This window comes from Suricata suricatta, chromosome 12 (genome assembly GCF_006229205.1).
Source record: "Suricata suricatta isolate VVHF042 chromosome 12, meerkat_22Aug2017_6uvM2_HiC, whole genome shotgun sequence".
Classification (NCBI taxonomy): Eukaryota; Metazoa; Chordata; class Mammalia; order Carnivora; family Herpestidae; genus Suricata; species Suricata suricatta.
The window spans coordinates 69120840-69134257 of record NC_043711.1 but is presented as its reverse complement, the minus strand read 5'-3'; the positions used below and the strand labels follow the sequence as shown (position 1 = coordinate 69134257).

Below are 13418 nucleotides of genomic sequence, written 5' to 3'. Positions count from 1 at the left end.
CAGGTCCAAATTCCATCATCTAGCAAAAATTCTATTAGCTATAAGCTGCTGTTGCTCTTTAACTTTCTGTAGTTGGTAGAATAATGGCCTTTAAAAATGTCTGTGTCCTAATCCCCAAACCTATGAATATATTATGTGATAAAGGGGAATTAAAGTTGCAGATAGAATTCAGGTTGCTAAACAGCTAACCTTAAAATAAAGAAAGAGATGGTTTGCATGCATCTACTGTTATCACAGGGTCCTTAAATGTAGAAAAGGGAAGCAGAGGAGGAGGGAGTGTCAGAGTGATGCTATGTGAACAAGACTGATGGTCACTGCTGGTCTTGAGGAGGGAAGAAGGTCACACACCACAAAATGCCAAAAGCTTCTGAAAGCTGAAAAAGGCAAGGAACTAAATTGTCCCCTACAGCTTCCATAAAGGAAGGCAGCCCTGCCCACACCTTGATTAAAATCAGGTGAGGCCCATTTCAGATTTCTGGCCTCCAGAACTGTAAGAAGTACGTGTTGCTTCTGAGCCATACAGTCTGTGCTCATTTCTTACAGCCTGGTAGAAAATGAATAGATTTTCATTTTCAGACACATAAAGCCCTTGTTCCCACTCACTAGCATGCTTACTGCCTTTAGGAATGAGCATAAGTTCCCAGCTATTGTGCTACATTGTGAAAATAGCCACCTCTGACAGAGGGATTCCTCCAGGGGCCTTTGAATGACTTCTTCTTCAAGATGTGGGAGAGATGAGATGGTGTATGGAAGGGAAAGAATTAAATGGGGTAACAGTATGTAAGGCATCAGTTGCTGCTGTCTTTCCCACTTTGCTGTTCCCAGGATAATACTAAATTCCTAAGTAGACAATGATGCTTTAATCCTCCATGTGTATCCATGTGGATTGGAATAATAATGTAGAGGATATTAAGTTGCCTTCCTGTGTGGGTATAAGTCATACAACCCAGCCGAGACCAAAGCTAATACCTTTTGAGATGAGTTCTTAAGAATGGCCACCTAAACCAGAATGTTCTTAAACATTGTGATGATGGGATTTCATACAACCCTCTACTTGTTCTGCCTTTCAGGCTTTCCTCTACCTGTGTTCTCTGCTTATACCTTGAGATACTCCCCTGGGTTTTGGAGCAGAAGAGGTCCATATTTTATGTAAATTAGTACCAGAGGATACCCTTTGTTATTTACTGCAACTGTATATAAATCAGAATTGTGGATCCTTGAATTTTTAAACTATTTTAAACCTATTTCAAACCATTATAAGCTTTGAATTCTATTTGAACAAACTTGATGTTCAGTCCTATTTGAACAGCTTGAGTAACTCCAAGCTATTCCTCATTTCTCTATTTCCCACAAAATCAGAACAAGGAACAAAGGAGACCAAACAGAAGGAAAATTCTGAAAGGGAACAAAATCAGAACACACAACGTCTACCCTCCAGGGAAAAGCTCCAAGGACTCAGAAGTACATTTCTAGCCATGCCAAATTCAAAGTCAGGTACTAGAATTCTTTATGACCATAGATTGGTTCTTCCTGGATAGTGAATATGGACAATTACTGAGACCATATCTATCTCCAAGCACTATGTTAAGCCCTTGGCATAATCAATTCATTTAATTTTAACAAAACCTCATATTCATAGTTCTTTCTATTATCTCCACTTATTAAGAGGAAACTGATTCAAAATGATTAAATGACCCATCCAACATCACACATGATAAAGGATGAGACTCCAGATTCAAACCCACATGTGTTGCTCTTATCTCAGTTCATTTTTCCCAGGAACGACCCTGAGACAACGGTTTGAGTGTAAGTCATTTATTTAGGACATGGTCTGAGGAAGCACCAGCAGATGAGCAGGCAATGGAGACAGAGAAGGAAAGGCAGCCAACAAAGGGCGTGTTGTCAAGCAAGTTACCACAATATACAACCAGAGCTTAATCCTACCTGGGAACTCAGTGTAGACATACTTCAGTAGGGTGCGGGAGCTGGGTTATTTATACACCAATTCCCATGTGTGGGAGGTTGGAAGCTGTTCCTGCTTAGGCTCACTATGGCCCCGCAGCCAGGAAGAAAGCTCTCGGACAAAGAATGGCCTGTGTTTGCAATAAGGATCGAGGATGAGGAATATAGGCAGGGCCTCCACAGCATTTGCTGACACTCTTATCCACTAGCTAAGTCCAGCTACTTCCAGGCCATATTAGGACCCAGAGAGCTGTGGGTTCTTGTGTAAAAATCAATCTAGTTGATGGCTTATTCTGTTAGTTATTTTAACCCAGCATACTAAAATTTAGCCTCTGGATTCCACTGGCTAAATGCTAAGAATATCTCTTTGCATTTTCTCCTTTGAGCAGCTTCAGGGAAATAGCCAGTCTTTGGGTTGCCTTTGTGACTCATTAGGTGCCACAAAACATAACTCTTCAGCACATTTCACAGCCTAAGCTATGGAGTGAGCTCCACTGTGATTCAGGTGCATTTTGAGAATGTGGGCTGCAGCTCCTTGGAGCATATGAAGCCTTTGGTAAACACATACTCTGGGCTCAGTATTAACACCCTGGCATTCCAGGCCCTCAAACCCTGGGTAAATTTTAACTCTCTGGAAAGGGTAACATCTTACTGTAGAAATCTGGGAAAATCAGTACTGAGTTATTTTTTTTTTCTCAGAACCTGCTCACTTTACTGATAATTACATAGGATCTAGATTCTGGAACAATGTTCCTCAGACTTTAACATACACTGAATTCACTAGGGGGTGGTTGTTTAAATGCAGACTCTGAGTAGATCCAGGATGGGGCCTGAGCCTAGGCATTTCTGCCCATCTCCCAGGCGACACCAATGCTGCTAGTGCGGGTCACACTTAACAAGGCTGTAGGGTAGTCAGGCAATCTCTGTCCTCAAGGGCATGACAAAGGGCTTCTTGAACTAGTCTTGGAGAGGAGAAGCATTTTTTTTCAGCTAGGAGAGTTGCCATGAGGTCAGAGGGCTGGACAGGCCAAGAATTTGGAGTAGTTGGAGAAATAAAAGTGGAGAAGAACCAAGGTTCTACCTAGAGGCATTTAAAGGCAAGAGGAGACAGAACAATGAGTGCAATGTTAGTGGGAAAACTCTGAGTTCTGCTTCTGAGGACTCAGGAATGCTGTTTGAGTGGAAGATCAAACCTATAAACAGCACTGAGACTATTTTTTACAAACCACGACCTTTTAGATCTTAAGGTCCTACTTGGACTCCTGAACTGAGTTGTTCACTTTAGTAAAGATAGCAATTGCCTCTATATGTTTTACAACAACTAACAGTATTGAACCCTTGCTGTAATGAGCCTTTTACATGTACTAAGTCATTTGTACCTTTGATCCTTTGGGTAAGTCCCTAGCAGTGCTATTGCTGGGTCATAGGGGAGTTCTACTGACAGTTTTTTGAGGAACCTGCATACTGTTTTCCAGAGTGGGAATATTCATTTTTTAAGTGACTGCTAATTTGCTTCACTTGGGTTTGTTTTTATTACTATGGCATGAGGATCACACTCATCATGTGTCATTTCCGTACCAAAAAAAACTTACGAATTCCAGTTCCCAGAAGGAAAACACTCTTTACAAGAATATTTACATTCATCATCTCTTTATTCCATTCACAGACTAGCAGGCCTGTAGTAGACTATAGAAAAAGGAGGTGTATCTCTCAATCACACAGGTTCCTTCAACATCTTGGGAACCCAGCCTAAAGCAAAATGTGCATACATACTGATTCACTATCCCAGAAATTCTCAAATAAGAACACTGATTTCTGTTTCCTTGGCTGCCATCTAGTGGGTAATGATGTAGTGTCAATAAAACAGAACTACATCTGTGAAGACAAAAGATGTCTGATGTCTGCCTATCTTCAAAACAAAACCAAAATTACAGTTAACGCAAGAAATATTATTGCAGAAATGAGGCAATTATCCTTTATCATAATTTCTGTTTAGATCTTAAGGTGTTAGTCTCCTTCCTTTTTCCTGGTCTACATTCCTTTCCATGATCAAACATTGATTTTGCACTAATACAGTGTGCTGGACTAGAGCTGTAAGGAAATCCTAAAACAGATCCAACCTCAGATTGGGACTCAAAATAAAGTTTAAGGGATCTCCATTGAAGGAAAGACCCTCAGCTAACTTGAGTCTAGACCTGTGACAGTCCCATGAATATCGGTGTCTTTGGTATATTGCTTCATATTGCAGTGGCCAAAACCAATACCGACTTGCCGTCTGAGATTTATCTCTGCTAGGTTTTTCCTATAAGCATTTAAAAAAATATTTGAATGTTTATTATTTATTTTTTTGAGAGAAAGACAGACAGAGAGCAGGGGAGCTGGACTAGAGCTGTAAGGAAATTTATTTTTTGAGAGAAAGACAGACAGAGAGAAAAGGATGCACAGAATCTAAAGCAGGCTCCAAGCTCCAAGCTGTCAGCACAGATCCCAATGTGGGGCTCGAACTCATGAACCTTGAGATCATGACATGAGCCGAATCAGATGCTTAACTGACTGAGCCCCCCAGGCGTCCATCATGTGAGCATTTTTTAATGGCATCTCTAATGCCTGGTGAACATTATGTTAACAGTCAAGTCAGGTGTTCAGTAGCATCTACAACTTTTCAAACTGAAATCAGATTCTAGACCTAAAGTATTTTGGTTTCAGATTCTCACAAAGGGAGAGCTCTGAAGGTAAAAAAAAAAAATGCAGTAGAAATGTAATGAAACTAAAAAACATGCACATAAGCCTCTGGCTTTTTTCTCTCTCTCTGGGCTTGCAAGTTAAACACACACATGGGCACGTGCACACACACACACACACACACACACACACATACATACACACCCCTACAGCTGGAATGGTAGACCAAACTTCCCCAGGGGTCACTCAGCCTAAGTCCAGTCATCAACATCTAGTTGCAGATAAATGAAAAGTCATTGTGAATTATATTTGACATCAGAAGTTAACAAGAATTATTTACTAGACATCCATCCTTCTTTGTTCTGCATGACCATGGAGTAGTTTGAAAAGAAGGAATAAGAGCTCTTAAGTAAGGCAATCTAAGGTAATGGTTCCAAATGTGGGTTATGGTACCAGACTGCATAGGATCCAGGATCTGCTGGTTGTGACCATAAACATCAGGTAATTTACCAGACCTATATGTGCCCTGGTTTCCTGAAACATAAAATGAAGGTGCCTCCCCTTTTAGGGTCATGGTTAGGGTTAGGCAAGTCATTACAAAGAATATGTTTAGAAGGATGGCTAGAATGCAGATAGGGCTTAATAATTGTGAGCACTTATTAATGTGTCCAGATGCTTCCAAATAATTTGCAAAAAAGTGCTAATTGTTCCCATGCCTTAAAGTTAGGGGTGGAAGATGTCGAGACTCAGGTCTCAAAGTGTAGGAACTGACACCTGCCAGCAATGCCACCACTCTGTACAAACTCAGCCAAACTCTAATATCTCATGGCTAAACAACTGGTAAGTATCAGTTAATATCCCTCCACATTCATTTTAGCCTGGTATCAAAGCTGAAGCCCAAGCGATGCATTTAATGGAGAATTTCCAATCTCTGCTAAAGCAGGAGAGGAGAGCCTTTTAAGAGCCTATGAAACCTGGGCACCTGGGTGGCTTAGTCAGTTAAGCATCTGGCTTTTGACTTAAGCTCAGGTCATGATCTCACAGTTCGTGGGTTCAAGCCCCACATCGGGGTCTGCACTGGCAGTGCAGAGCTTGCTTGGGATTCTTTCTCTCTTCCTCTACCTCTTCCCCTCTCCTGCTCATGTGCACTCTCTCTTGCTCATGCTCTTCCCCCCTCCTTTAAAAAAAAAAAAAAAGAGCCTATGAAACCATGTGCCTCCAGCAGGGGGTGATTCTGCCTACTATACAAACCTGACTAGTCATCTTGTCAGAGTTAAATTACACTAAAGTATATGCCTCTCTCCCCCCACCCCAGGTGTTCTCTGATTCTGATTGGGCTCTCTGAAAAAGTTCAGGCCCAAGCCTGAACCTAAGAAACCTGATGCTTTCTCAGAAATTAAAATGAAAGAGGAAAAAAACAAACAAACATTGTCGTGACTCATTTTCTTTTTTGGTATTATTTATAAGACATGCAAAGCCTGGAGAAGCTCCTGAGAGATGCTGTAATCTATGGCCAGCCTCGAATCCGCAGAGCTTGGAAGAAGATTCTCATCCTGGTTGAGGGCATCTACAGGTATGTAAATCACTGGATGTAAATCACACACTGGGGCCTGCAGCAAGCTAACAAATGAGGAAAGGCTGACTGACCCTCCTAGCTTAATGGAAAAATGAGTTAGATATTATGTATCATGGAGGGATCTGAGCCAGAGCTACCAATGTGAGCCGTCAGGTTTTGAGTCACCTCTCTTTTCAATGTCTGTACATGTAGCAGAATACCTTGGAGGCTGGATGCTTGTGAAGGTGTTCTCAGAAATGCCCTTAGAGGGCATTGTTCACTTGCAGTAATTCTTTCCACTACCTTTGGCTGCCCCACAGCTTCAAAGGGCTTTTTGCTGGCTAGGTTATTCAACATCAGAATGCTTCTTGCCTTCTATGGCCATAGAAGATATTGCTACTATATACCCAGATGCTTCTAACTAGACAGTACACACAAACTCCAATGGCTTGCTGAACTCTGCCAAATGTTGGCATTAGAATACAAAAAGCCTGTGCATCTTTCACGAGGTCAGACTAACCTCAAGTGCAATTCCTCATCCAAAGCTGGAAGCGGCTGGACTCAGCATCTGAAGGTATGCTCCATGTCCCACCTCTTTGAAGCTAAGCAGACAAACACCCGCTAAGCCACTGAGAGCTGCACTTTTCCAAGGCACATTGTGAAGGGATTTGCTTCCTGCTCTATCCAAACTGGTTATTGACGCTAAAATAGACGGTGCCGCCCAGCCGTTCTGTCGAATGCCCCAGTCCCTGAGTCAAGGAGACATGATCTCAGAGCGCTCGCTCCTAAATCAGTTCTCGAACAATCATAATATTGAAAGAATCAAGGGAGACATTTCTTATAATTATAGAAAAGTGAACAGTATTAAATGGAAGGAAATGAGAGTCTAACTTCCCTGCAAGGAGAAGTGTGCTTACAAAGGAGATTTGAGATCTAATAGAGCCTTTCATTCAGCCAGAGTGCACATCGTTTCTGTTCATGAATGGATAACCAGCAACAGAAGAAATGTGTCTTCATCCTTTTTGGAAAAAAAGAACTGCTTTCTTCTAAATGTAAAATAATAATAATAATAATAATAATAGTAAGCCAGATCATTTTGTTTTATCTCCAGTCTTTACTGTGCCAGGGGTTGGTGTTCCGATGTTCCCAGTGCTACTGTGGGGTTGGGAAGCTGATATTTCAAGTTTTTAGTAACGCAGTGTATGCATCACCTATCAGGACCTCCTCGGGTCGGCCCCCAGATGGTGTCTTATTGATGAAGTCTTTGGGATCACCTTAGAGCAGCGTTCTCAACCAAGGTGATTTCTTCCTCGCAACCTACCCCCACTCTGGACACACTCAGCAGTTATCAGCTGTCACAACTTTAATACAGTACGACGGGCATCTGGTGGGCAGAGGCCAGAGATGCTGCTAGGCATCGGCCCCTACCACAGAGGATCACCCTGCTCAAAATGTCAGTAGTGCTGAGGCTGAGAAACCCTGCTGTGGGTTAATTCAATTAATAATTCAACTTAATTAATAATTTATTCACTGGCCTTGACCTTGCTACTTTTGGGAAGTCATCTCCTATTGACTCTGGGCTGTCATAACTTTAAGCATAGGTCTTGCTTCCTTGTGTGATCTGTGCCAGATGCCAGCTTGGGACAGGAGCCCTTATCTAAACACCTGCCATTCAGGCCTGGGCATGCAGGAGCATGAATCAGCTGAGGGAGAGCAAAATGGGCATCTCCTTTAAGCAGAGTTAACAGAATCCAACTGCAAGTAAACAAAACTTAGCTCCACTAAAGGAAAGTTGTGTTTTAAGTACTTTGATCATGGCTGAAATTAAGTGGACCACCAGCGTTTCACTATCAACAACTCCGATCAGTTATATAGAGAAACCACTCCAGCAACAGGGCTTGGGCCGGTGTCCTACCATGATCTCTGGAGGACAGGAGGGCCAGGTGTGGACTTTTGGCTCCCAGCTGGCATGGCATCAAACCACAACCTGGGCTCCACTAGCAATGGTGCCCACTCTATTATCTCATCCTTTGTAACAAGCCGCTCAAAGCATAATGGCTTGCACAGCAGTGAGTTAGGATTTCCCACATCACTGTGGGTTGTCTAGAGCAACTGGGCCGTTCTCCTCCACATGATGTTGGTTGGGGTCATTCATGGGATTGCATTCAGCTGGAATATGGAACGCCCAAAATGACCTCACTTGGTACTGGCTGTTGACTGAAATACCTTGTTCCCTTCTCTTCTATGGAGTATCTTCCCTATATGTAAGCTCTTCTCCCTGAGCAGTTAAGCTAGAGCTTCCTTTTGACATGGAAGGAGCATCTGTCTTCCAAGAGTATGAGAGCAGAAGCTGCCAGCCTTTTAATGGCGGGGCTCTGAACCAGTACAGCAAAGCTTCTGCCGTGTTCTATTTGTCAAAGTATGGCAAAAGGCTCAGATTCAAGGGCAAGAGAGATAGAGACCACATCTTTTAAAATAAATTGTTTTTATTAATTTATTTGTGAGACAGAGAGAGAGACAAAGTGTGAGTAGGGGAAAAGCAGAGAGAGAGGAAGACACAGAATCTGAAGCAGGCTCCAGACTCTGAGCTGTAAGTACAGAGCCCCATTCAGGGCTTAGACTCACAGACTATAATGTCACAACCTGAGCTGAAGTCGAACGTTAAACCAACTGAGCCCCCCAGGAGCCCCACAGCCCACCTCTTAATGGGAGGATTGGCTTATGTGTGGAGGGATGTCACCACAGTCCTGGTGACATTTATTTATACAACGAAATCTCCGCTTTCCATGGGCTTCCCTTCATCAGAGCTTTTTTTTATGTCACCTGCACAGAATCTTGTCTTTAAATGAAACTGTGAGGGGCGCCTGGGTGGCTCAGTCTGTTAAGTATCTGACTTTGACTCAGGTCATGATCTTGCGGTTCGTGAGTTTGACCCCATGTCAGGCTTTATGCTGATAGCTCAGAGCTTGGAGCCTGCTTCAGATTCTGTTTCTCCCTCTCTCTCTGCCTCTCCCCCATTGCTCACTCTCTCTCTCTCTCTCTCTCTCTCTCTCTCTCAAATAAATAAACATTAAAAAATTTTTTTTTAAATAAATGAAACTGTGAGCTAAAAGAGCCCATTCATAGCTAGGAAGCAGGGCACCTCTTAGGCCTCAGTATTTCCTGGGGCCTCAGTCTCCTCATCTATAAAACAAGGTTAGCATAGACAGAGTTCTGGCACATAGTGGATATTCTTATTTGCTTTGATCATCAAAAAATGGAATTATTTCCCACAAGATTTTTCAAAGGACCAGGGTTAGGAATGTGAAATCAACAGTTCACAAATACACCTCTACTTTTTAGAGATGTGTTATGAACACATGCCTTGGTGACATCAACACAGAGCTTCTTTGAATTTTTACTCCCAGATTTTTTAATCTATTGCTATTGTTTGCCACCATGGGCAAAGGTTCCCCACACAAAAGCCTCCCATAAATCAATTTTTTTCATAATTCCTAAAAAGAGCAGTAAGCCAAATCAGACAGTTTCAGGCAGGTATCAAGGTAGGAAATACTAGATATTAAGTCTAAGAAGCCCATAAACTCCACAAAAGCAGTTATGAGTATAATAGTAATTAATTACTATAAGAGTAATATAGTAATTAATAGTAATGACAATAATAATGTCACCATCCATAAACCATCTAAGTCCTATTATCTATATAGAGAATATGGAGGAACCAGGATTTGGAGGGACATCCAGGCCCTGGGTTCAAATCCTAGTGTTGTCACTGACCGTGCTGTGTCCTTCATGGGGTTCTTTTGTAAATATTAAATAAGATCATAGGACCAGTTTTTGGCAGAAGCCCAGTCCAGAGTAAGCCCACAACAAGGGCAGCTGTCCCCATTTAATTTATTTTCAGCTGAGGAAGTTTCAATGTGGAAAACAGTAAGCTGTCTGCAGAGTGAAGCTGTTTGCTCGTCACCCAGCTGAAGAATGGACGTCAGGGAAAGGAGCTCACGTTTATTATGTGTCTGCTACTTACTAAACGTGGGCTTACTCCTTGCTCCCCAGGTGTGACCTTGAGTAAGCCTCCCCTGTACCTTTTTTTTTTAAAAAGCATTTTATATATCTTCTAAATGTTTATTTTTGAAAGCACAAGTGGGGAAGGTCAGAGAGAAGGGGACAGAGGATCTGAAGTGGGCTGCATGCTGACAGCACAGAGCCCAAGGTGGGGCTTGAACTCATGAACCAAACCATGAGACCATGACCCGAGCCAAAGTCAAATGCTTATTAACTGACTGAGCCGCCCAAGCATCCTATCCAGTATCTTTGATGTTACTGTGAAGATGAAGACACTCGATTCAAGGCAGATGACTGAGATGAAATAGAGCTAGGGTTTAAACCAGGTAGCCCCACTGGGACAGAGGCCCCTTATCAACAAAAGAGTCTACCCATGTGTCCCCATCCAATGAAGTTAAACATGGAAAAAGTGAAGTCATCCATTTGGTTCTTCACCATTTACCTACGTAGGGCTCAGTTTCTTCATCTGTAAAATAGGGAGATTGAAACTTGAAACCTAAAGTTCCATGAATTCACGATTTGGGGTTTAAAAGTACAATTGTATTATTTTAGTGTTCTCATCTGCTTTCTTTTCAGTATTAACACCAAACTCTTCTAGTTTTTTGTCTCTGAAAAATCACTGTGGTTGAGAAATCTCAAAACTATTCAAAAATATACTAAAGGGGCTCAATTGGTTAAGTGTTCGACTCTTGATTTCAACTCAGGTTTGATCTCAGGGTCATGAGTTCAAGCCTCTTGTTGGGCCCCATGCTGGACATGAGGCCTACTTTATTAAAAAAGGACAAAATAAAGAAAGAACATATATATATATACACACACACACACTAGAGAAGGGCAGCGGGTCCCAAATAACCTGAGATATAATATAGTATAACTAGAGCCCAAACTTCCAAAATAATAAGCATTAAGAAATAATAACCAGCCCTTCCAGAAAATACATATGTAAACAAATGTTTAAGTCTCAGAATATCATTTCCTCTAAGGATATAAGCCATTCTCCTCCCCAAAATAATGTAAGTTTAAGGATTGAGAACTTGAAACTATGGCTTAAACAAATAAAAAAGAAAAAGAAAGTACTTTATTTTTAATTAGTCTTAGCTCCTTTCCTTTCCTCTGTTCACCTTCTTTTCTTCCTTGGATTGTACTTTGGGCCCACCTAGGAGGTTTTTCCACCATGTAACTTGGCAGATCAGTGGTTTAATGCCCAATCTTGCCAATGGGTAATATGCTTTAAATGTAGAGGAGAAGGTGGTGAGAAGGAGATTTCAAAAAAGAATCTTGTCACTTAGCTAATACATTATGTAACAGAAAAGATATAAAGAAAATATTCATTGGCTTGCTGGTTTAAGAGTAATTCAAGTCCTTTCATAGCTTCAAATGAATGGGTGGAATTATCTCTACCTAAAGTTGTATTTTAGTTGTTTTTCTTTTTTTGAAGTCTCTGACACACAACCTTCCATTCAGGAAGAAAAAATAAAACACCATTCTTGTTTTTCTATTTCATTTTTGGCAGTGTTTCTCAACAGTAATTTACAGGAATCATACAGATAGCTTTTTTATGCATGCATAACCTCAATATCCCACTATAGGAAAAGGTTCAATTCAGATTTGGTCACATTGAGAAAATGAAAACTTAGTGTGGGTGAATATAACTCTTTATAAAAGCTGAGTTCTCCCTAGGACCCACGTGTGCCCTGCATTAACTCCAGAAATCAGCAGTATTGTAGGGTCATTAATCTTAGAGGAAGAAATATAAACCAGGTGGGCGAACTCCTAACATCCCTAGACCAGCCCCAGCGAAGGATAGCTAATTAGCTGCCTTGAGTGTCTGCAAACTGTTTGGCATTAACTCTGGCTCCTGCCAAATTCAGTTCCAACAAAGAATGGCTCTTTGTGACATGTCAGGTTTTTAGCATAGTTGTGTTACCAACTTATAACATGTTAAAGATGAGAAGTGGATCCTAGAGTTTTGAGGGCATATAGCCATTTATTATGTATGACATCCATATGCCTCTTTCCTAGAAGATTCGACACAGAGCATTGTCCAGGGCTACGAATTTCTCAAGTCAGGCCTCACTGCAACCATTTCCTCCTAAGCTCCTCCTAAGAAAAAGAATGACTCAATGAGTGCTCATTTTGTGTCACTTTACAAGCATTATTTCTAGGCTTCCTTAGAAAGACCTCATGAGGACGGTTTCATCATCGTGCTTATTTTACATGAAGCAAAGAACATCATGTAAGTTGCCCAAGTCCTCAGCCAGTAAGTGGTGTGGCTACAATCTAAGCTTAGGCAGATGGCCTCACCTTCTTCTCTCAATACAAACCATGTTAACAAGCAATTAATCTAAGAAAATACTGGAATTAACTCACAAACTTATATAAGAGAAGATGACTGTATTTGGTTCCCATTTCACTAAAATCTGAAAACAGCCATTCAGACTGGCCTTGTGAAAAACACAATTGCAGTAAGCCAGCTTCATTAAAATTACCAACTTCTGCTCTGCAGAAAACCGTGCCAAGAGAATGAGAAGACAAGCCACAGACTGGGAGAAGATATTTGCAAAAGTTACATCTGATAAAGGACTGTTATCTAAAATACACAAAGAACTCTTAACACTCACCAGTAAAGAGCAAACAACCTGATTAAAAAGACCTTAATTCACACCTCACCATAAAAGATATATAAACGGAAATTCGCATATGAAAAAATGCTTCACAACATTTGTCATCAGGGAAATGCAAATTAAAGCAACAAGACAGCACTACACATCTGGAGAAGGCCAGAATCTGGAGGAATGACAACAGTGAATCCTGGCGAGGATGTGCAGCAGTGGAAAGGCTTATACTGGTTCAGGGAATGCAGTATGTACAGCCACTTTGGAGTGGCTTCTTCGGTGGCTCCTTACAAAATGAAATGTATTTTTAGCATACAATCCAGCAATCATGCTCCTTGGTATGTACCCAAAGCATTTGAAAACTTGTCCACAGAAAACCCTGCATGTGGATGTTTATAGCATCTTTATTCATAATTGCCAAAACTTGGAGGCAACCAAAATGTTCTCCAGTCAGGGAATGAATACGTAAACTGTGCTACATCCAGACAATGGAATGCTATTTGGCACTAAAAAAGAAATGAGCTGTCAAGCCATTAAAAGAG

At 41.4% G+C, this 13418-nt stretch overlaps 1 protein-coding gene across 1 annotated transcript in view; it reads left to right on the top strand.

Annotated features, from left to right (window-relative positions):
- SPTLC3 (serine palmitoyltransferase long chain base subunit 3) overlaps positions 1-13418 on the top strand; it is a 128470-nt gene that overhangs the window by 71537 nt on the left and 43515 nt on the right. Inside the window, exon 7 of the mRNA XM_029919101.1 lies at positions 6112-6217. Coding sequence (XP_029774961.1) covers positions 6112-6217 — 106 coding nt within the window. The remainder of the gene's footprint in view (positions 1-6111; positions 6218-13418) is intronic.